Source organism: Ailuropoda melanoleuca, chromosome 15 (assembly GCF_002007445.2).
Source record: "Ailuropoda melanoleuca isolate Jingjing chromosome 15, ASM200744v2, whole genome shotgun sequence".
Lineage (NCBI taxonomy): Eukaryota > Metazoa > Chordata > Mammalia > Carnivora > Ursidae > Ailuropoda > Ailuropoda melanoleuca.
The window spans coordinates 77,482,483-77,507,061 of record NC_048232.1 but is presented as its reverse complement, the minus strand read 5'-3'; the positions used below and the strand labels follow the sequence as shown (position 1 = coordinate 77,507,061).

Below are 24,579 nucleotides of genomic sequence, written 5' to 3'. Positions count from 1 at the left end.
TCCCTGCGGGCTCCCTTGTCCCTAGACAGCGCACGAGGCTTCCTGTCTCAGCAGGACTCCCTGGGGTAGCCCTGGCCTCTATCTACACCTTCCCGACATCTCTCTGGCCTTTCGTGAGCCTTTGCCGTCCTCTTGGCAGCGTGAGTTGATGGTGGGTGGAGTCAGGACCGTGGGTTCTAGGGCTCCCTCACCCAGTGCTGTTCAGCAAGCTGTGCCTCGCTTCATGGCTGAGCTTTTTCATCATCAAGGTGGCATCATCAGACCGAGAAAACCTCTACAATTCTTTCCAAACTGAAAATTCTGTAGTTTGGAATCAACCTTTGTCTCTTGAAACACTCTTCCTTGTCCCCAGTCCTTGTTGTACCACATATTTTATCGTCCAGTGTTAGAGACCAAAGAGCAGCTCGGCACAGAAGTCGTGTAGACACAAGCCGCACAGGACAACCTTAGGGTGTAGGTGTGGGGAGACACAACCAGGCAAAGGGTCAAGAGAACGGCGGGTCTTTGAGGCAGACCCCCAGAGAGACCGAGGAGGAGGAGGGAGGAATGCACAGAAGTGACCCCAAGGGAAGAACACATTCGTGTCTGGGGAAACGGGCAGAGGAGAGAAGATCCTTGGGGACATTTACCCCAGCCTGCCCTGCAGTCCACACGGAGTACCGGTGTGGGTTCTGGGCGCTGGGGTCAGACAAGTTCAGGGTGTCAATCCAGCTCTTCCACTGTGCAGCTATGTGACTTGAAAGAAGTCACTTCACCTCCTCGAGCTTCCTTCCCTGTGACACAGTGCTGAGAAGCTCAACTTCACAGAGTCAGGGTGCACGTTAAAAGCAGTAACACTGTCAATGCAGCCAGCACACTCGAAACAGCAGAGAAAGGTAGAGATTTATTGTATCGCCATCACATTTTATATGTTGTCATCATTATGATAAACCTCACGCTGTCGCTGTTGTTCAGGTTCTGGCAGGAAGCTCGGTTTTGAGGGAAGAGAGGTTGGAAAGCTTGGGCTGGTGGCAGACAGGCAGGAGTGGCTGGGTCATCCTTCCTCTTCGTTCGCAGGGGTTCCACGGAACGTCTGGCACCGTTTCCGGTAAAGCCCACGCAGACGTGATGTTTGCCGCGTCAGCAGTACCTGAGAACCCAAGTATCTTGTGTCTCAGTTCTCACGTTACACCCTTGGTGGAGCTCGAAAGATGGGCTTGCTTCCCTTGCTTCCCTTTCTTGCTCCCCGCTCAGAAAACTCAGACACACAAACTCCCAGGCAGTGGCGCGGGGCGGGGGGGGCTCCGCCACAGGAGCTGCCCTCTCTTCCCCCCAGACCCGTGTGCCTTGCACATGGGAGCTCTTCTATCCACAGGTTAGAAATCATTCTTGCCCTTCACTCCGCAGATCTCCAAGGATGCGTACTAATAGCCATCCCTTCTGAATGCACAGCCCCCTCCGTTCCGCAGACAGTGAGAGCGAGGTGCAGGGGGGATCCTCAAAACCCCAGATTCTCTGAGCCCAGAAGGACCCAGGCCTGTGGCAGAAGCCGCAGGCAGATTCCCGGGGAAGTAGGCATTGTGGAGAAGGCAGAGCCTCTTAGAAAACTGGCTCCGGTCAATTTGATTAGTAAGTGTTATAAAGTATGAGAAATGGAGGGCATTTTACCCTGATGAATATCTTCGTCCTCCATCATGAAGGAGGAAGCAACTCCTGGCAGCAGCAAATCACAGAATTACCGAGAGGAAATTCTGAAAGTCCATCGAGAAAGCCATTGACATGAGATAGTTGTGTCCATTTGCCTTTGTTTAGAAGCAGGGAAATGCATGGAATCTATTTCCTGGTAATTGTCCGAATAAAGTAGGCATTCCTACCAGGAGACCGCTGATTATGTACTTCTTGCTGGGCAGGGAAAAAATTGAAATAGGTTTTTGCTGTTTCTTAACCATGGATCCGATCTGCCAGGCACTTCTAATGCCTTTGAGGAGAAAAAAAATCTTCGTAGATTTCTCTTCCAAGCATTTTTGTAGAATCCTCTCCATTGGAAGCATCTTTTGTTTTTTTCCTCTGGGCTTTCTTCTTCCCCCCACCCCCCATAATCCTTGGCACGGTGCCTGTCCTGTAGCCTCGCAAAATTGGCCAGGACCCTGGGGCAGAAAGGGCTCTGACAAAAGAAGACAGCATCACGCCAGGCACACTTTTGTCCCTAGCGTTCACGTGTTCTTCGGTTCCCTTGCCAAATGCCCAGCGTGTGCTTGTTCTCTCCAAGGCCCTGTCCCGGTACCCATCTGTACAGGTCTGGTCCCAGTCCAGGGATCCAAGCTGACCGGACATCTGGATCCCCCGTTTCTCCATCAGGGAAAGGAGGGAAAGGAGAGCTGTGCACAGGGTTGTTTGGGGAGCTCTGGAAAGGGGCTGGTGCATAGTTAACTGGTGATCGTAGTTACCATCGCTCGTGTTTTAATGCTCCTGGTAACTTGAGGCCTCAGTTAGGTGTTTGGTTCAGTGTTCTACGGCTGGTCACTGCTTTAACAGAGCAGTGCAGCTGCTGGACGCTGGACATCTTTGCGGAGGGAGAAGGAGAGGCACAGGAGTTGTGAGCTGGAAAGGGACTTTTACATCATTTAATGTAATCATCCTCGTCCCCCGTGAAAAGAGGAGTCTGAGAAGAGAAGGCTTATAGTGGGTTGTGACTCGGTCAGTTTCCCACCTGCGTTGGGAAGCAGATAAGACAAGAACCAGCCAGGTAAGTGTGTTTATGCTGGTTTTCGAGATAAAGGCACTGAGCTTTGGGGATTGGCGCCCATCGCACAGTGACGAATGGTAGAGCAGGGACATGGATTTGGAGCGGGCTGACCAGGTGTCTGTGGAGGTGGCGTCCAGCCCCAGGAGGCTGGCTGCATGGTGCGTGGCTCAGGTCCCCACGGCTGGCTCAGCTTTCCTGTCTCCTCCAGGCTCCAGATGCTCGAGGCCATCTGCAAGCACTGGGAGGGACCCATCAGCCTGGCCCTCTACCTGTCGGACGCCGAGGCCCAGCAGTTCCTCCGCTATGCGCAGGGCTCCGAGGTGCTCATGAGCCGCCACAACGTGGCCTACCACATCGTGTACAAGGAGGGCCAGTTCTACCCTGTGAACCTGTTGCGCAACGTGGCCATGAAGCACGTGGGCACGCCCTACATGTTCCTGTCTGACATCGACTTCCTGCCCATGTATGGGCTCTATGAGTACCTCAGGTGAGGCCCCGGGGGATGCTGGGTCGGGCGGCATGGAAACTAGAATGCTCCCTGGGGTCATCCTCCTGTCCAGTTCTCCTCTCTTCAAGATGGGGCAGCTGAGACCCGACAGAGGACGGGACCTGCCCACATCTGCCCAGAGGTAGAGCGCTTCCCGCTCTGCACTTCCCGGTTTGCCAGGGCCATTTAGGCAATCCAGTGTCCTCGTTTTCCTGATGAGCAGGCCAGAACCCCACTCTGCATACCGAAATGTTAGAAGCAGCTTATGGTTTCAGAACTGTCTCTTCCGCTCCCGGGCTAATGCTTTCTCTCTAGGTGCTAGGAAAACGCTTCATCCCTCTTCCAGTTTCAGATCAGATGACCTTCATCTAACCATTCCAGAAAGATCACTGCCTATTCTGTAAAACAAAGCAAAGTGACGGCAAGGGCTAGCATTTATTGAAGTGCCCGCTGAGTGCCAGGCACTGTTTTGAGGGCCTGACAAGTACAAGTTCATTCCCCTTATATCCCGGATGGGAGTGTGAGGGGCTGAGATCCGGAGCTGTGAGCCCAGGGTTACACACCTACTCAAGTGGGGGCTGGGGTCAGTCTGCGGGACTGCAAAGCTGTGGGCTGAGTTGCCCTCTCGGCCTCCTCTGTGACTCTCCTGGCACCCGTTCCAGCTCTCCCCACGTGGTGGGGCAGGCGTCCAGTGGCTGGAGAAGGCCCTCAGCTCCTGGAAGGCTGGATGGCTGTGTGGGGAGTAGCATTTGTTATGCAAAAGCCCCCAATCTGAGCTCAAAGGGACTGCTGAATTCATACAGCCAGAAGTCCCCATGTGGGCAAACTGAAGTCACAAGGCATAAATCAAGATGTAAATGGTCAAATCATACTTTTTTTTTTAATCCTTTATTGCTGGTTTTTGTCAGCATGAATTCTCTCTGCTGCCAGGTGATGCTTCCCTGGGTCAAGGTACCTGGAGAGGCAGTTTGCACTTAATAATTATCCTGCTGGATCCACACCTCAAGCCCAAAAGGCTGGCAGGTTTCCCCCCTTTTACTGTGGGCAACAGTGAGGCTTGGAGAAACCGAGTCCCTGCTCCCATCCACAGGGCCGGCATTGCTCCAGGATTGGCACCAGTGTCTGTTAGACTCCAGGGGGGCAAGCGACCAGCTTCACACTTGCCTGGCTGCTCTGGGGTTACTGACTGTCCCCAGCAGGGCGGGCAATAGAATTCTTTCTCTCCTGCTCCCTGGCCCTCTGTCGCTCTGTGTGTGCGTGTGTGTCTGTCAGTCTCTCAGTCTTTCTTTCTCTTACTGCCTCTGTTGCTCTCATTCTTAAAAGAGCCTCCCCCCTCCCAAAGACTTGAAACCTTTGGTCTGAAGCCAGAGCACAGGGGCCATAGAAGCTGCGTCCCCGCCCTGCTCTTCGGAGCAAGGGAAGGCAGGATGCGAGCGTTCTCTGTCCACTTTTCTGCAACGGGCTTCTCTCCGCGGTTATCTTGGTATTTCCTAACTTCAGTCCCTCCCCTGTGATCGGGAGGAGCCCCTTCCAGCCTCTCTCTGTCCGCGACGCTGGGGCTGCATGACCCTCCATCAGGGAGGATGGGCAGTGTCTTCCCAAAGAGCGTCGGCTGTGCTGCCCCAACTCCTGAGGCCCGCGCAGGACTCTGGCGGGATCTGTCCCTCCAGCTCCAGCTGCAGCTGGGCCTTGGAGTCTCAGTGTGTGGGGTGAGGGCGCCGCCGTGTGGCCAGAGTGCGCTTTCAGCGCCTGATTCCTGGCGCTTCTGAAGCCCCCGCAGCCTGCAGCGTCAGAGGCTCCGGGAGTCCGTGTGTGGGGGGGAATGGGAGGGGGGGGTTCCCAAAGGAGCAGATGGTGGGGGCCGCCCTCCACCAAGAAAAGAGAGGCTGGAGGATTAGACTGCGGCCACGTCCTCCCCACTGAGGGGCTGTCCTGCAGGAGCACCTAAGGGGCCTTCATTCCAAGGAGCTGGAGTGAACTGGCCCTCTCTTAAATCTGTGGTCTGCTCCCCACTGCAAGCACTCTTACTATTTTACCTCATGGGTCTCATGTTTTAAAAAACATCACACGGGAACAGACTGTTTCTGTGTTCTAGTCTTATGTTTTATTGATCAAAGATGCTATTAATCTCTAACCAAGACCTTGCTCAATAGGAGATAACCAGCGTTGCCTACTAATTAACATGTTCTTAACGCAGAGTCACCGGAGGCTTGGTTGGCCTTTGTCCCCTTGTTAGGGGAAGGTGCGTGGTTCCCCTCAGGGGGTTTGCAGTATTGAACATTGCTGGTAAAACGCTGCTGCTCTCTTCACCGGCCGATGGAAGTCCAGAGACCCTCCCCTGAGTGAGAAGAAATGATCTTGTCCAGTCCTCTTTTTATTATTAAGTTTTTCGTTGTAATTCCCGGACAGTTAACATACAGTGTAATATTAGTCCAGGTGTACGGACTAATACTAATACTCCGCACATCACCTGGCACTCATCACAACAGGCGCACCCCTTAATCCCTGTCACCTGTTTCAGCCATCCATTTCCCCTCCCCACGCCCTGCATCCCCTCTGGTAACCAGCAGTCTGTTCTCTATTGTTCAGAGTCTGTTTCTTGATATCTCTCTCTATATATATTTTTTTGACTTTGCTCCTTTGTTTGGTTTCTTAAATTCCATATATGAGTGAAATCATACAGTGTTTGCTTTCACTGACTGACTGGCTTTGCTTAGCATGATACTCTCTAGCTCCGTCCACGTCATTGCAAATGACAAGGTTTCATTCCTCGTATGGCTGAGTCCTACTCCATCGTGTGTATGCACCACAGCTTCTTCGTCTGTTGATCTTTTGATGGACACTTGGGCTGCTTCCATAACTTGGCTTTTGTAAATAATGCTGCTATAAACATCGGGGTGCATGTGTCCCTTTGCATTAGTGTTTTTGTATTTGGGAGGTAAATACCCAGTAGTGCAATTGCTGGATCGTAGGGTCGCTCTTTTTTAACTTTCTGAGGAAGCTCCATACCGTTAAGTACACATGTGGACACTGAGACCAGAGAAGCCCTGACTTGCCTGTCTAGCATGAAAAGACATTGTGACTTTCCTGATTCTTCTTCTGCTCCATCCTTAGCATCCATTCGTCTTTTCATTCATTTAGTGGGTCAGCTTTTATAAGGCACCTGCTACTCTGTACCGCCCTATCTGTGAACTAGAGATAGGACCTGCGAGTCCCAGCGCTTACAGACCAGCCGGAATGACAGTTAACTAAAGATGCTTTAGTTCTGTGATGGGGGTGTCGCCTCCCAGTGGGATTCACCTAGTCTGGGGGTGGGAGGAAAGGATGTCCTGAAGAAAATAGATCCAGAAGGAGGCTGAGTTGGAGTCTGCCTGTGGAGGCGGCGATGTTCCAGGCAGAAGGAGCTGTCCATTCCAGAGGTGCAAGGTGGCCGGAGCTTTGATGGGGAGAGCAGCAAGAGATGATGTGGCCAGAAATGGAAGCTGGGGTGGGTCCTGCAGGACTTCATGTAACACGTGCTGAGGAGGGAGGAGAACAGTGGAAGATCACTGGGAGGAGGGGCACATTAGATGTTCGTTTCGGGAAGATCATTCTAGTTGCTTTGCAAAGGATCAGAATCGGCAGAGCCAGAGGAAGGGGGATAAGTGAGGGGACTCTTGTGTTAATCCAGGCGAGAGGCGTGGAGGGCCTGATGCAGGGATCAGAAGCAGCAGGGGGACAGGTAGACGGACCAGTGAGAGATGCGGCAGCTGAAGTCAGTAACTGTCTGCAGAGGTGTCTGGACTGTGAAAGGGGAGATGGGAGTCTCTCCCAGACGCTGCCGCCTGGGTCTTCCCTTGCAAAGCCTGCACCCGGAAGTCCTGCCTGCTTTGGCCCGTCTCTTGTGCCAGCTGCCTCCTGCTCTGCTGTGCCCAGGGCCTTCCTGGACTGAGCAGGATATAGTGGCATTGACTGTGAACATGATAGCAGACAGGACACTTGCTGAGGCCCAGGAATCCTGTCCCACTCATCCTATGTGCTATAGCGAACTGTGTGACTTCCAGCAATTCTGTTTTCAGCCTGTTTCCTTATTGTCAAGTGAAGAAATGATCTTTATCAGGAGTCATAAATGCAGATGCCCACAGGGGCCAGAACCTTAGCCCGAAGAAGCCAAGAATGTTAAGTAGGATTCTCTAGAAAGACCATCGCTCGCATCTCAGGCTCCTGGCTTCTCTCCACTCCAAATGTGGCGTGATTGCTTTGGGGAGAGTGGGTGGCAGGGTCAAGGTCTTCATATTTTTATTTTCTTTTCTTTTTTCTTTTCTTTTCTTTAAGACTTTATTTATTTTAGAGGATGGGAGAGCATGCAAGTAGGGGTGGAGTGGGGGGAGGAAGAGCCGAGGGAGAGGGACAAGGACAAGCAGACTCCCCACAGAGCATGAAGCCCACAGCAGGGCTGGATCTCATGACCCTCAGATATGACCTGAGCCGAAACCAGGGGTCAGTCGGATGCTTAACTGACTGAGCCATCCAGGTGCTCCAGTCTTCATGTTTTTCAAGAGGAGCTGAATACTGGGATTTTTGTGTTTTGATTTTTAATGTTGACTACTAATTTAAAAAAAAAAAAAACACCACTATGGAGTCCAGACCAAATATGTCTTTGGGCTGAATAGAGCCTCCCACCCCCATCCTATGCCACCAGTTTGTGACCTCTGACCTAGATAATTCCTAGGCACCAGAATTTTGAGAACAGGTAAGGAACAGGATCCTATCACAAGCCCCAGAGAAGCATGCACTGTTCTTTCATGTGAAGATAACCATATTGGCTTGCCATTGGCTTATGGAAAATTTTCTTCCAGTGAGTGGGATGAGTGTGTTTCTGATCCAGACGCTAAAATTGGATGTGCTTCGTGACCAGTATTATTTTGGGGATGAGGTTACGGGTGCTGTTGGCCATGAGAGTCGTGGACCCCAACAAGGCCTGAGACTAGCTTCTTCAGCAAAGATGCCCAACAAAATTGCTCTACCCAAACTCTGTTGAAATGTTACTATTATAAATGCTGGTAGTTACAATGTATTGTACCTTGTGCCAGCAACCTGCTTGCTGCTTTGTAAAAATTGCCTCTGTGGTTCCACACTTGTGAGGTAGCCGTTACGGCAGGCGGCCAAACTGAGGCCCCAGCCAGGTTGAATATTAGCAACAGACGAGGCAAGCGGACCTCCCTCTGGGACAGCCTGCTCGCTTCTGGAAGGGGCCAGAACACCAGGGCAGCCTGATTGGCAGCCCTCTCACTGGACCCCCCCCCCCAATCATATCACCCTTTGTGGGAGGCCGGACTTGCTTTCCCCAAATGGTTCAGCATCAGAGTTCCCAAAGCGGTTGCTCGGCAACCAGCTAATATTACAGCAAAAACAAACGGATCAATTGGAAAGTAATGAAATCGGTTATTCGCGTGGACACAGCTGCAGAGTTTCAGTAAAATCCCTCTCCCACCCCTTCGCCAGTTTATCCTAAAGGACGAGCTCGTGGATGTGCGGCTTTCATTCAGTTTCAGAAACGTCAGGTGGGATTCGGCGGGGCTGGGGCGCTTACCAAGCGTGTGACTCAGGGCGGCTTACTTAGTCTCCCCGGTCCTCTGTTTTCTCAGTTAATAAAGGGGCTAATGATAGCCTCCTGCGAGGGGATAGTAGGGACTCAACGGGAGTTAATTTTGTGTACTGCTCACAGCACTTAGAAGTGCATTTCTTTGCCAGGCCCCCACCCCCACCTCTCCCGTTGGCAAACTGCCAACTTCAGTATAGCCAGGTGACTCCAGATAACCACAGTATAAATATCAAATGAGAAGCTGTATACTCACATTTATTGATTCAGAAAATATATAGTGAGCACCCGTTACGTGCCAGGCAGTGTGCTGCCTTGTGACAGGGCCATCCCTGGAGCCATTCAGACCTGCCTTTCAATGCTGAGTACTCCTTACTTAGCATTTCGTTGACCTTCGGAAAAGTCCTTAACTTCCCGTACTTTTTTTTCATTTGTGAAATAGGATTTGCATTACTGCTTCCCTCTGAAGGTCCTGGGAAAGTGAAGTGTAATAGTATTTGGACAGCACCAGGCACAATGCCATGAGTCATGCCTCATTCCATGACATTGCATGGTTGCGGGGGCTATCAGGGTGAACGGGACAGGCTGGCAGGTGCCTGCCCTCCTGGGGGCCACTCTCAACTGTAGTTGTTGCTGCCGTTCTTGTTATCAATACAGAAACAGAAAAGATACAGGGGCTCAGACTCACAGGCAGATGGTCCAGTGTGGGTGGGCAGGGATGGCCTTGAAAAGACACAGAGTTGGTGATGCACTTGAAGGGCTAACAGGTGTAAAGGAATGATATATCTTGGCATTTTCAAAGAATGTTCCAGAATGGCAGAGGAATTGAAGGTGGAGGGTAGAGACAGCTCCCCTCAGCTGGAACATTCCATATCCATGAGACTGGGCAGCCTTCCCACCTCTTTTACTAATCCTGCAGAATCTTCATGCCTGACGCTGAAAACATCTGCTCTGTTTCGCAAATGTCGCCTTTGCTTTCTAGGGGACACACACGCCGCCCTGCATAGAGACTATATTCCGACAGTGTACAGGAATGACAAGCTTCAGTTTAATTCTGTTCTCTGCAGGGCGATGGCTAACCACTCTCCCCCATCAGATGTCCCCTGGCACACACAGCTGCTCTGTAAATACTTGTAGAATGAGTGCTGAAGTTTGAGCAAGACCAGGTAGAGATAGCACGAGGCACGGCCCACGGGCCGCCTTCCATGAGCTGTTACTAGGTGGCACTTCTTCAGGTAAATTCGTCATTTGAGTTCTGCTATCTCGATAACATTTTACATTTACTGAGCACGTGCTATGCGCCAAGCACTTCGCGTGTGTCTTGTCATTTCACCTCCTGTTAGAGGGAAGGTGGTGTAGACTAAGGAGCCTGCTCTCAGGCGCCGCATTGCCTGAGCACACAACTCGCTTATCCTGGGCTCATCTGAGATGGTGTACGCTTAACCTGTTTATTGATCCCGTTGCCTTATGGGCCCGTCTCCACCACCACCACCATAGCCATGACCATCACTGCAGGTCGTATTTATCAAGTTCATTCCATGCATTGGAGAACTGTCTTGGCGTCTTTGTGAGACAACCCATTTAATCCTCCTACCCCCCCACACAAAGGCGTAACTTGGTCAAGAGCACAAGCTGGAGAGTGTCCAGGGAGGACCTGAATCTGGGCAGCCAGCCTCTGAGCTGCCCTCCTGACTTCAGGGGTGCTGACTGCCCTCCTGTAACCCACGGTCAGCCCCTAACACAGCACCAGTGTGCGGAAAGCGCTCCCGACCTGTAGCCCTGGTCGCTCATAAACGTGGAGCCAGTGGGGTAATGAAATAGGGGTGAATCGGATGTTGAGAGTTACGGGAGGTGATGAGTAGGGAGTCTCTGGCACAGAGCGTGGCCCCGTAACAATAGCTGTTTCATGTTTTTAAAAATTTGCCCCCAAGCCCATTTTTAGCTTCTCTTTCTTCCTTACTGCTCTGACTGACAGCTTCTCTCTCTGGATATGTTAATGCCATCCATTTAGGAGCTGAATCTTGCTGGGGCCTGGGCACCCCCCTACACCCCCCCCCCGGGCTCTCCAGAGGATTCTGCCCAACTCTGACCTCATCCATTATGTGTGTATTTTACACTTACACTCTCCGTGGGCAGCCTTATCACCCTCATTTGCAAGTCTTTGCTGTTGTCCCCACACAGCTTCTGGAAGCCTGTCTGCCCAGAGCTCATTTCCTAGGCAACTGTAATAGGGGCTGAGCACACCCTGTTACCTGCCTCCATTCGGGGAGGAGGCAGGACTGGCTGTGCCAGCGCCTGCCTCCAGGTTATCAGCGCCCAGTAAGAAGCGCTCTGCTCCTGCCTTCCCCCGCCCCGAGGGAGGTTGCTGAGTCCTCAGGGGTGGTGTTCAGATGATGGCCAGGCATCCCGGTGGAAAGCCGTGCTGCTGTCTAGTGCTGTTGAAGCTAGGCAGTTTAAGGGGCATGGGGGGCAGCCAGAGACAGGAGCCTCTGCTAGTCTCCCTGAGACGCACACACACGCACGCATGCACACGTACAGGTGCACATATGCACGGGCACACACGTGCACACACACAGACGCACACGAGTGCCTTTCCTTGGCCCCCTCGGTTGGTTGCATCGGTGGCCACATTAGCCTGCCGCTCCTTGCCGTCTGCTGGCTCCCTCACAGGTCGGTTTGTGCCCTGCCCACACACTCGTTCCAGGAAGAAGCTGAAATCCGAGAAGGGTGGGTGAGTCTCAGGTGTGTGCCTCAGCTTTCTCTTCCAGCAGGGATCCCCCCAGCCGCGCCCATATCCTCCCATAGAACAGCACAAGAGAACTATGGTGCACAGCAGTCCAGGAAGGAACAGGAAGGAAAGAGCGCTTGACAAGCGTCTTCTGTGCACCGGGGGCCATGCGAGGTGCTCGACACATGCTCCCTTTTTCATGACAACCCAGTCAGTGCTCAGGGCCTTCGTTCCCATTATCCAAGTGGGAAGATGAAAATGCAGAAAGTAAATTTGCCCAAAAGTCCTATGGCTTAAGTGGCAGGACTACAATTTCAACCCTGTTTTGGAAACTCTGTCATTTCCAAAGGACGGTCTTCACAATGCCATCTTCTTCTCCGTATGACAACCACAGACTGATTCCTTCGTTCCCTGTACATTTTAACTGCCTACTGTGTGCTGGAGCTGGAAACCCAGCCATGAACAAGGCTCACCCCTGACCTCAAGCCTGGCGGAGCCGACGGGTGCACACAAGCAGTCTGCATGCTGTTACCACTGCCACCTCCCACCATCACCAGTGCGTGGAACAGTCCCGAAAGAACCATCCCAAAGAAGATCTGGCCCAACATCCAGGGGACGCATCAAGGCCAGGAGAGGGGACGGGAGAGGTTGCCGGGAGCCAAGCTCTTGCTGCTGGCTGGGCACAAAGCCCTAAAAGAAAGGGTGAGACCGTTCTGGGGTTTCTGAAACAGATACACCCTCCAGCACAAGCTGCTTTTCTGCCTCCCCATCCCCTTTTAATATAACTGTCACCTCAGTCCCCGGGAACTTGTAAGAACCATTGGACTCTTTACAGCTCAGGTCTGATTAAACTGCGTGCTGTCTGACATCGGACCGGGCTCTGCCAATCCAGGGCTCCGAGAGCTGATGAGCCTCCTTCTCTCCTGGCTTTGCGACAGCAGCCCCAGTGCCTTCACCCCTGGTTCCCAGCACTGTGTCCCTTGTCAGCACTGGCCTCAGCCACTCATTGCCACAAATACCAGCTCAGCCAGTCCCGTTATAGGAGCAGAAGTGCGCATGGACAGAGCTTGAGGATCCGATCCCCCACCCCTGCCCAAGGGGTAGAGGCTACAAGAGGTACCCAGATGGTAACCAGCACCGTGAAGACTGATGCACGGAGCAGTTCCCTGATCCAAGCCATAGCAACCGGGAAGGTGCTCTCCAGAATTCTGGATGGAGTTCTCCAGCTAAGGGTGGAGGAGTGGTCTTAGCGCCAAAGGACAGAGGAGGTGAGGAAGATGAGCCATGGACAAATCTGCCACATTTGACAATGAGGAGACACTGCTGCCCTTGGCCAAGTCCGGGGGTCAAAGGCAGGTTCCACTAGTTCGAAGAAATGAAATCACCAATGTAGGAGCCCCAGTAAAGCCAGTAGGTCAGTGTGCACGTCTCTACCTCTGCAGACACTGTCCATGTGCTCACCTCTGCCCCACCTCGCTGCTGTGAGGCCGCACCTGCCATGGGGATAAGTGTGCGAGCGGTAGCCTCTGGCCCTGTCCCTCCTTCCCAGTCCCAGTTCCATCAGCTGCCTTGACCCGTGGACTCCAAGAGGCTCCTTGCTCCAGTTGCAAAGTCACCGCATGAACAGACTTGACTCAGAGCCCAGGATCGATGACCTTTCCCAGTCATTTCTAAGCCGGTGCAGCCCTCACGAATACAGTGATGCCTCCTTCACTTGAGGATGACGATAAAGATGGTGGTGGTTGCACCTGCCAGCTGGGTTATGAGGCAAGTTGCTGAACCTCAGAGTTTTCATGACTTGATCAGTAAACCGGAAATACTAGTGCCTCTGTTACATGTGGCCATGACTAAAGAAGTAAAGAAGATTAAAGAAGTTTCTAATGTGCTCGAGGTGCTTGGTACTGAATATACATAAGCACTCTGTATTACCATGTATCGACCACCTACAATGTACCGGGCATTTCTAAGAAATTCAGTTCCCCCAAGTCCTGTATGCTTTCTCATTTCCAGAGCTTTGCAAATATTTAGAACCCCCTCCACGGACCCACTAACTCCTGCTTCTTAGAACACGTAGTGGGAAGCTCTCTCTGACTCTGCACCAGAGAGCGGAGAAGACACTCCTGTCTTTCTCCCTCCCTGTGCTTGGAGCTTGGTCCAGACAGGGGTTCCGTCTGTGTATTCAGCTCTGTGCTCTGTGTCTGTGTCTGGCCCCATAAATATCCATTAATTAATGAGTATATTATCTTAGTTCTCTTGATAACCAAGTCTGTGAAATATTTACTATCAAGATAAGGAAACAAAAGCCCAGAGTGTTAAGCAAATTGCCCATGATCCCACAATTAGTGCAGCCGTGGAGCGAGGATAGGATGTCTGTCGTCGAAAAGATCATGCTCTTTTGCTTACTATGCAGCCTCCCTTGACACGGGCGTTCTCCTGAGCAAGATGCAGCCCTCAAGTGTGTTGAAATAATTTTAGTTGGCTCCTCTTGAACCATCAGACTGGCCACACGGATGCCACAATCCCACGGGGCTGCCACGCGGCCAGAGTTGAAGAGCATCGCGGTGCTGGGCGTGGATCCTGGTTCATCCCACCCCCTGCCCTTCTCCCTTGTGTCTGCCTGGCGCTGAAGCCTGGTGTCCACTGTCCTCGACCAGCCTGCCAGCCCCGGTGGCCCTGCGCCTGTCTTGGTCCTGCCCCTTTCTCCCCCCAGCACCCTAAATACAGACAGATTGAAACAGGAGATAGCTGCAAAACCATTTCTTTCTGTTTAAACTCGACTGGGCTTTCTCATTTTTATTTACATCACAGGTCGATTATTTCTCTCATTTTGTTTTGCTGAAGGTGCCACCAGATTGGGTTGCCAGCGCCCAAGCGCACACCCGTGAGAGAGGGAGCATTTGTTTCAGGGGATTCTGAAGAGAGTCGAATGCGTGCAAGTGGAGAGGAAGGAGTCCGCTAAGCCTTTGAGGGAAACGGGCACGTAACTCAAGTCCCGTTTTCAGGCAAGCGTGACCTCTCCTGGCTCCCAGCTTATTGCTAAGGGCTTGGGTATCAGGAAGTTTGACTTATTTCCTCTCCTCTGCACCGTGGGGGTCAATTCTTTCCAACCTCTAATCACGTAAGGTGAAACTGAATGTTTTTTACAGCCAGGTTACTCGTGACAAGGTTGTATGTGTTTGCCAAGTAGAAGGTCCCGTTTCTTGGCCGGTTAGCCCGGCCTCTGTGAACACCCCTGCCCGCACTGTAGCCAGCCCCACGTCTGACCCCCAGTGTGCACTCCAGATGGGGGATACGGGGCCAGCACGGGGACGTGGATCCTTTTCCTGACGAATGACTCGACCATGCTTTTACGTTGACTTGATTTGTTTCTGCAGAACTAGGGGGGACGCCTCTCCAAGTGGCCGTAGCCTCACACCCACCTGCTAGCTGGTCTCGGCTGCTGCTTCGGGTCCTATTCCAGGTGCCAGCAATCAAGGAAGAAGCCACGTTGCCAAAATCCAGCGGTCAGCCTCCACTTCTCGTCTTCTCAGCAGCATCTGACTGCTGATGGCCCCTCCGTTTCTTTCCTCATGGCTTACTTTTTCTCCAGGTGGCTCTTCGACCTTATGAATCCCTCCCTGTAGTCCTCACCGATGGCTACCTCTCTTCTCCTCCTACCCTCCCTCAGTGATGTTGTTCAGTCTCATGGCTTTAAATGCACCTGCCACGGATCCCCAAAATATCCCCACCCAGCCCTGTCTCTTGACCTCAAAACTCGTATGTCCAACGGCCTCCTCATCGTCTCAGCCTAGTTCTCTCAAGCATCTCAGAAAAACGTCAAAACCTAAGTTCCATCTTGCCCCAGAAAGCCCACACCAGCGTCTCAGCTGATGGCAACTTCAGTCTTCTCGGGATGCCAGCCAAGAGCCTGGGGTCATCTCCTGTCCTCCGCTCTCACACCTCGCGCCCTGTGGGCAAGGAAATCCTGCTGGCTCTAGAATCAGGCCGGTTCTTCTCGCCTTCATTGTGACTATCGTGATCCAAGCCAGCTCAGCCGTATCAGCTTGGGAGCCCCCTAATTGATCTCCCCGCTTCCACCCATGCAACACTTCGGTCCGTTACGAACACCGCAGCCAGCGGGGCTCTTCAATATAGGGAGCAGCACATCTCACTCCTTGGCTCAGAGTTCCCCAGCAGCGCCCCATCTCACTGAGTAAAATCCCAAGACCTCTGTGTTGGTCTCCTGTGTCTGCTGTAACAAATTACCACAAACGTGGCTGTTGAAAGCAACACACGTGTTTTATCTCACAGCTCTGGAGGTCAGGATCGGAAATGGGGCTCACGGGGCTGAAATCAAGGTGTCCACAGGCTGCGTTCTTTCTGGAGGCTCAAGAGGAGAATGTTTCCTGCCCTCTAGGGGGATCCATTTTTTCTGACTCGTGGCCACATCACCCCCACCTCTGCTTCCACCATCCCATCTCCCTTCTGACTCTGACCCTCCTGCCCCTGCCGCCTCTGACCCCCCTGCCTCTCGTATCAGGACCCTCCGATTACTCAACACAGGATCATCTTCCCATCTCAGCATCCTTAACCACATCTGCGAAGTCCTACTTGCCATGGAAGGTTCCAGATCGCCAGGTTTCTGGAATTAGGACATAGACAACTTTGGAGGAGAGAGGGATAGTGTACTTTTGCACCCCTCAATCTTCAGTGATCTACGAGACCCTATATGACCTGCAGCTCTCCCTCCCCCACTGCCTCTCTGGCCCCACATTTAGGGACTCTCCCTGTCCCTTATTGTGCTATTGTTGTTAGGGCCTTTGCACTGGCTGTTTCCTTAACCTTGAAAGCTCCTGCCCCAGTTCCCCATCCCTGGCATTCCTCCCACCCCCGACCCAGCTCCGTTCTCCCTCCTAAGAGAGGACAAGTAATCGGCCAGAAAGCAAACTTGGGCAGCCCGAGCCCTCATCCCCACCACTGAAGTCAGAAGAGTCTGCCACACGCCATTGTTCCTTACTTCTCTGAGATGCTTTCCCGAAATCTCTTCATGCCTGGCTCCTGGGCTGTTTCCTTGGTGACAGAGACCCGCCTCAAGGGCAGAGGATGGGGGAAAAAGGAGAGAGATGGAGGGAGGGGCGTGTGTCTGTGTGTGTGTGTGTACGTCCGCTCACGCACGCATGACCCACTGCCAGGATCAGTTTTGGGGTTCAGTCATACTAATCCCCAGGAAGCCCATCTTCCTCACAGCGTCCCTTTTGTGCTGTGTCTTTGACATATGCCGAGCCCGTGCGAGCCTCCAGTCCACCCCCGCCACCCCCTCGGTGGGTATAGAAATCCTCATTCACGTTCTCTCCCCTGCTCGCCACTTTTCTGGTGGGAGCCAAACAGGCTGTGAACTATTTGCACACTTGAGTAAGTGGAAGGGAGATGCTGAGGAAATATGTGCAGGAGGCCTGGGGGGCTTGAAGATAGACGCTGCCCAGTGCTTGGTTCTCCCCTCACCCGCCGGTCAGCTCCACCTCCACCAGACTGGAGGGGCCGAACTTACTCTGCCAGGAACACCTGAATTGGTTTTGACATGAAGAAGGATCCAGAGAGCTGACTGGGGACTGATGTAATACATTCTGTTTCCATAGATAAGCAGGTTGGCAACAAAATCCTGCCCTGGTTGCAGGAGTCTGTTGCCTTCCTGGCTGCTCTGCACTCACCCGTCTCCGGCAGTGGGCCCGCCGGTAAGCAGGGCCTGAAATGTGAGGGGGGCTCATTTGTTAATCAGTTACTCTAAGTCAGGCACCGTGTCAGGCTCTTGAGTGACTGTTTTGCTTCATCCTTTCAGCAACCCTGATTGATAAGGGTTATCATCTCCATTTTATAGATGGGGAACCTGTGACCAGGAGAAGTGGAATAGCGTGCCCAAGGTCATAAGAGAGTGACAGGCAGAATTTGAACCCAGGGTCGGCTGGTTCCAAGTCAACGTGTATTTGCTGTGCTCTCTGGTATACCAGTGGGGTTCTGAATGTCAGTAGAAACCTTCTTTCAAGAGTTCCTCAGTCTGAAAATGTTGTAGTAGGTTTGGGAATATTTTTGAAAGGGTCTTGGGTTAGACATGAGGACAGTATATCGACCAGGATTCTTCAGAAAAATAGAACCAGCAAGATGGAGAGTTTTTTTAAGGAACTGTAAGGACTGGCAAGTCTGAAATCCATAAGACAGGCCAGCAGGCTGGAAACTCAGGCAGGATTTTGATGTTACAGTGCAGAGGCAGAATCTCTTCCAGGAAAGCTCAGGATTGGCTCTGACATCCTTCGACTGATTAGATGCGGCCCACCCAAATTGTTGAGAGCCAGGACCTTTATTTAAAGTTAACTGCTTGTAAACATTAATTATATCCACAAAATATGTTCACGACAGCATTTAGATGAGTGTTTAACCAAACAGCTGGCACCCTAGCCTAGCCAAGTTGACACATAAAAGCAACCATCACGGCTGAACCATCATATAACACGGTGCGTAATGTGTGCTGGGCATTGCACCAAGGACTTCCATATGCATGTGTGCTTTTCCTCACCAAAATATTTAACAAGAACATTGAGACTCAGAATGGTTCAAGTGACTTTCTAGGAGGAGTGGTAGAGTCAGAGCTAGAAGCCAAGTGTGCCTGATTGCTACTGCACCAGATTACTTTCCAGAATCTTCAGCATTAATAATCTAGATTTAGCATTCTAAAAGGGATGCATGAAGTGACCCAAAGTCACTCAGCTTGTCCAGGCTGGCTGCAGAACTCCTAGCCAGTTTCCCTGGAAGATTCTGCATTTGAAACACTCTGTCTCCTGCAGAACTCCCTTTCCAGACGAATGGTGGAGCCACATTGTGCATCCCCAGGTGGTCAGCAAACCCCCAGCAAGGAAGGGATCTACCAACAGGTCACCGTGCGGAAGGGCCCAAGCTGTATCATCGCCAGCTCAATGAGTGGATGGGCTCAGAGTCAGTGTCCTGAAACCACTTTATTGCTGAAACAACTTCATTCAGGACGTCAGTATCAAAACCTCTTTGGCCTGAATCTGAAATAGACCTATCTAGTGACAAATCCGTCTTTGTGGCAGTTTGTGTTTCAGTGAGATTCAAGGGATAAAAGGCACTCCAGGATCGGATGCTCTCTATGCAGAGAGAAATACGACTTTCTCGGGCTGCATTTTGTAAGGCACGCTGCTTCCTGGGTCTGCGCACCGTGGGCCTTGCAATGCATCGGTCTGGGTGTTTGGCTGCAGGCAACAGAAAGCAACAGTAGGCAGCTTCTTTGAAATGAAATCAAAGGAAAACAAGACAAAAAACAGTTGAGTGGTATTTCTTACGGCACCAAAGTAGAATTTGGAAAACCACACTTGCGACCATAATTAACCCGGGCAGCTCTGGGCCTCTCCGCAGCCGAAGTTCATAGGCCTCTAGGGTGCCGCCTGGTGTTAGCACACGTCAGCTCTTTGGTTTCCAATCTGGGCGTCTCTGTTCGAATTTCCAGGAGTGAGAAACTGATTTGCTCAGCCTGAGTCAAGTGTCTACCCCTGAACACGGCCTTGGCCCCGTGTTCCCAGAGCTGCACCTACGTGCAGGGACCATGGGAAAGAGAATCATCTTTGAGCAGAGCGGTCTAAGAAGCGGCTACTGTAACTGTGATGATAATAGTAACAGAGACAGACACAGTGCATCCACAGACCTCTGTTGTGAGTGTGTGTACACGCTTTGCCCATCCCTTTGTGGTTCGGTGCCACTGGCCTCCCACACTTTTTCCAGTTATCTTAACATAATTAGCTGCAAATGCAATCTTGGGCTTTTAGCATCCTGAGACGTTTGCAACAAGAATATAAATACCAGGCAGGAAGGACTCGGGCTGTGTTGTTCACTCTGTGTCGGCAGGTGCCTAGCATGGGGCCTGGCACATAGTAGGTCTGCTCAGGGATTGTTGAACGCATAGCAGCCCCCATCCGTGCCGGGGTTCCTCTCCGCTCCCTCCTTCCTGGTGGCCACAGGGGCTTTGCCATCTGGTGAGTCCAAGGATATCCTCTAGACCCATGTGGCCCACCCCCAATACCCTGAACCAATAGATAAGGTATCTAGTTTTCCTGGAGGAAGGGTGGCGAGCCCCCATTCTGCCTATGTCTCGTATAGGATTGATCGAGAAGACAATGCTTGGCCATGAGTGAGGGAATCTTGGGTGTTTGAAAACTGGGAAGTCATTGTTCAGAGAGACAAAGCAGGAGAGGAATGCAGACCAAAGCAGGCTGACTCAGGCTACTCACCCTCCAGCTTCCTAAATATAGCTCGCCCAGATTCTATCTCGGTGTCATCCTTTATGAGTCTCCCCAGAAATAGTGACATCAGGGTCATATGTCATTTGGTATATAGTTAACATAAGCCTAATTATAAAGAATGAATTACAACTGCTATGCAGAGGATTCTAAAATGACCTTCTGGTCCATCTCAGCCAGGCCCTCTCAGGGAGTCCTGATGCCACCCCTTCCCCAGGGCTGGCTTCTGAGACCAGTCCTTCCTCTGACCTCATCATTCATGGATACCAAACCCTGCCTCGTCCTTCTCAAACTGCCGCTCTGTTCTGGCCCCACACTGGCCTCGGCTAACACAGATTTCCTTCGTGGTAGCATGACTCGCCTTTTTGCAGACCCATCCCTGCTTATGCACAAGTTCAAAGTGAAGTGGCTTTAGTAACACAGTGATAAGTCATATTGCTCTGGAAGGCTGCTTCTTCCAGTCGTGTGCAAAATGCCCTCCAATGCCTTGATTACCCCAAGGAGGACTGCTTTCTCTACTTCAGAGATGATAAGCAGATAGCCCTCTCTGGCACTTAGACCCAAGAGTCAGTAGTCTGAGCCGGAAGCCAGAATGAAGTGCCAAAGTCATGGCCAAAAGGGATCATTGGAAGATCAAGCCAGGGACTAAGGACCATGTTGTGGTCGAATAGTGACCACGTGTTGCCACAAGCCAGCCAAGTGCGCCGAGCAGTGTTTGTATCTATGTTACCTTGTTCAGCCTCCGTGACAGCTCCAGGAGGAGAGATCATCATTGCCCCATTTTAGGAAGGAGCTAAATTACTTGGCCCAGTGCAGCAAGACTCATCAAGTGACGGAGCCAGGATTCAAACCCCATCTGTGTTTATTATGAGCTTCCCGCTCTGTGGCCCTCTCTAAGCCTTTCTCCCTCTCACAGTGATGGCCACAGAGCTGGGCAATGGTAGAAAAATCTAGAAGGGCAGGAGCTGGGTCTCAGAGGAGCAGAGCAGAAGGCCAGGCTCAACCGTGGGAATGAGGAAACACATGGAGAATGTCCCACCCTCCCATGGGATGCAAGCTCTATCGTGTTGGGTGCTGGCTGCATGGGGTGGGTCTGGCAACTTTAAAGGATCAGGGTCTGGGGGATTCAAGGGGTTGAGAAGTCCAAGAGATGGAACCCAGAAATGCCCAGGTTGGTGATCATCTCATCAGCTTGCTGTCCGACCCTTCCGTGTGGCCAGTGGTGCAGGAGGAGTGGGTGGCCAGCCCAGTGGACCCTGCAGGCTGGACTGCAACCCCTGTGAGTCCCTGGAGACCTGCCTTTTGCCCTTGGCTCTGCCAGGCACACTTCACTGCAAAAGTGAAGGAGGGTCTCCCAGCCCCTCCTGTCCGGCCTGCCCTCCATTCACTCTCTAAGAAGAATCCACTTTTTGGCTCAGAGGCAGCCTGTCTTCTCTGGGCTGCTGAGTGGTATTGGACAAGCTGCTTGGCCTCCCTGGGCCTCAGTTTCCCCATCTTTAAACTGAAATTTTGACTTGGGCTTTCTGTCCTCTGCCCCCTGTGCCCCCTCCCTGCCCACACGTGGGAAAGGCCTCACAAGGACCCTGTCTCTGCCTGCCCTCCCGTTTCAGGAAGTCTGTCATCCAGCTCGACCTTGCCAACACCAAGAAGGCGATGATCGTCCCTGCGTTTGAGACACTGCGCTACCGGCTGTCTTTCCCCAAGTCGAAAGCGGAGTTGCTGTCAATGCTGGACATGGGGACTCTCTTCACATTCAGGTAAGTAGCCTCAGTGCCGTCCCCTGGGGGTGTCCAAGGCCTTCTGTCCCTGGAAACCAGACACCAGAGCTGCTGGCCCAGAAGTTCACTGTTACCTTAGACCATCTTAAGGCCAGACAAAGCAACATTGGCCCCCAACTACGTCTTTGGAATATTCTGTCTTCCCACGTGCCGTGCGCTTTGTTTTGTATGGGTGGTGGGCATTCTGTGTCCAGATGGAAGGACCAGGATGTCAGGTAGGAAGTCTGCTTACTCCTTCTGCACCTTACTCAGTTCAGCGTAGGTTCCTGACCCTGTCTCCTGTCTGAATTCTGTCTTTGGTTTGTTCTTCCTTCATTCATCTGAGATGTGGGTTCATCCTGTTCAGTACCATGGTTGCTGTTCCCCTTTTCCTTTTTGGGGTGAGTGGTCTGTGCTCCGAGTTCCTCAGGCCTGCAATGGGTGTCTGTAGCTTCCACAACTAATGGCATCAAGGTGACCCCAGGATTGGACACACAGATGGGGCAGCCAACTTTCCTGTTGCCCAAGTGATGGTTTTGAACAAGCCCTGCATTTGCCTGATGTCCCAAGCCCCCCAGTCTTGCGGGAGCATCTCCGGGGAGCTGCCCTGCCACCTGTCCAAAATGCCCAGGCTGGGTATACAACGGTGCAGGTTCAAGCGGGGTCTGACTCCTGGGAACAGGCTGTGGCATTTAGTGCCCTTGGGGGACATAGGAGTCCTCCCGGTCTCGTGACAAAGCAGTCTGAAGACCCAGCCAATGCTCCCATCTGTTCCTATATTAAAGGGCTTCCACTTTGAACAGTGGAAGAATGGCCAACACTGCCTTTGAGTAAAAAAAAAAAATCATACATTTCCAGGCAATCTGAATTTTATTGAAAAGATTGTAATAACAACTTTGGTTTCCATACTACTGTTAAGTTACTAGAAGTTTCTAGAAGGTTTTCTCAAACTTTCTTTTGGGAAAGTAACCTCATGCGATAGGTCATTCGGTCAACAATTCAGAGATGATCTTTTTTCACATTTCATGCAGAAAACTGAGGAGTGGAGGGGTCCTGCTGGAGCCAGGACTCGAACCCCAGCCTTCCTCCTCTATCCAAATTCTAGCAAGTGACCTGAAATGGTTTAATAACCCCCCCAAACCCAGACTCCTTTCTTCGTGGAAAGAAATAACGACCACCGTTTGTTGAGTACGTAACCTGGGGCCATGCACTATCCTCAGGTCGTGTAATTCTCACAACAAATCTGTGAGGCAGATACCATCATCCTCTTTCACAGATAAAGAAACTGAGGCTCTGAGAAGCCAGATAACTTACACGAGGACACACCACCAGTACCTGGCAGAGCCTGGATTCAGTCCAGGTCTGAGGAGCTGCAGAACCTATGCTTTTAGCTCAGATACCACTGGACTAAGTCCTGAATGTTCTTACCAGTCCCTGTTAGATGCAGGTAAAAACTGAGACTCTGAGACCAGATCTTCGTCTGAGCCCTCACAGACGCCACAGACTCATGGCTTCACACCTGGCAGATTTCCAGGGCCTCTTTCCTTCCATTTCCAGCCCCAGAGGATTTGAGAACGCTTTTCAAGGCCACATCTGTGGGCAAGAGCGCTGGGGTTTGGCTTGCAGTTTCCAGGATTCCTGCTCGGCCCACAGCTCCCAAGCCACAAGGCCAAGTGCTAAATTACAGAGTTTCCTCCTGAGAAATTGCTTTTGTCACCTTCCTTCCAACTGATGAGCCCTCAAGTCTCCTTGAAGCTGATAGTCTCCTTCTTCCCACTGTGGCTGGAATGGGAGATCATCCCCACCCCTGCTGTCCTCTAGGTTCTCAGAGCAGGGTCCCCAGAGGGGTAGCATCGGCATCCCCTGGGGACATAGAAGTGTCAGGTCTCCAGCCCCGTCCCGCATGTACTGGGTCAGAAACTCGGGGGTGGAACCCAGTGATTGGCCAAACAGTAGTGTCCTAGGTGATTCTGGTACACAGGTCAACGCTGAGAACCCCTGCTCAAAGCAGGGTGCCCCCAGATCTCTCCAGAATGGCATCCCGTGTGCCAGATCCAGGAAACCTCCGTTGCTGTGGTTTCGGCGGCTACCTGGTGTTGTCATGTCAGAACAAGTGTGTCCGCTGGACTGACCGTAGGTTCCGCGGGGTGGAGTCAGGCGGCGGCATGCTCTCGTGGCAGGTGAACTCTAACGTCACCCTCTTCTGTGCTGACCAGCCACGCGGCACACTTGTCCGTCTTCTGGCCGAGCTCACGGGAGCTGCCCCCCTCCACCCAGGGGGACAGGCCTGACCCAGCTGCCCTCCCCGCTCCTCTTCCTCCTTCTCACACAGTAGGCCAAGGGTTTGTATTCTAAATAAGATGGCTATTGATACACTGATATCACGGAGAGTAAGACCCCTGTGAACTGACGTCACATCTAGGGCGGACAAGAGGGACTAAGGAGATGCTTTATGTCAATTCACATCACTGTCCTAAATCCATGACGTAGGCATTGTTCTCTCTGTTTTACTAAGAAAAAGAGATAATTAATCATTATTTATTCATAATTTTACCTAGAGAAAGAAAGAAACAAGGAATTAGGTACATTTTCCACACCTGCTGAGCGACAGAATTCAAACCCAGATGGACTGGCTCCAGAGCCATTTTTAGCCGCCTTGGTAAACTGCCTCTTAGGGAAGGAGCATTTATGGAGTGCCTCCTATATGCCTGCACTGGGCCAAGCTCTTTATAAACATTTCCTCATTTAAGTTCCCCAGCCATTCAACAAGATAGGTGTTTTTTTCCCCAGGGGACACACGAGGGACGTAAAGGCTAGTTTAAATGCTCTGCTGACCGAGGTCCTCAGCTCCTAAGTGACGGAGAGGGGTTTCGAACCCCGGTGCGGTTGCCCCGCTGTGCTGAGCTCGAGCCAGTGCGTGTGTCCGGCCGCCGGGGGTGCCGGGCCAGCTCTGTGCAAGCGTTAGGGGTCGGGACTGCCTGTTGAGCTAGTGCACGAATGGAAAATCAAGTCCCTCCCG

General features: G+C 52.0%; 1 protein-coding gene across 2 annotated transcripts in view; it reads left to right on the top strand.

Annotated features, from left to right (window-relative positions):
- Nucleotides 1-24,579, top strand: part of LARGE1 (LARGE xylosyl- and glucuronyltransferase 1) — a 521,400-nt gene that overhangs the window by 490,182 nt on the left and 6,639 nt on the right. For both annotated transcript variants that reach the window (XM_034643724.1, XM_034643725.1), the window contains 2 exons: nt 2,934-3,212; nt 21,414-21,560. In XM_034643724.1, coding sequence (XP_034499615.1) covers nt 2,934-3,212; nt 21,414-21,560 — 426 coding nt within the window. The remainder of the gene's footprint in view (nt 1-2,933; nt 3,213-21,413; nt 21,561-24,579) is intronic.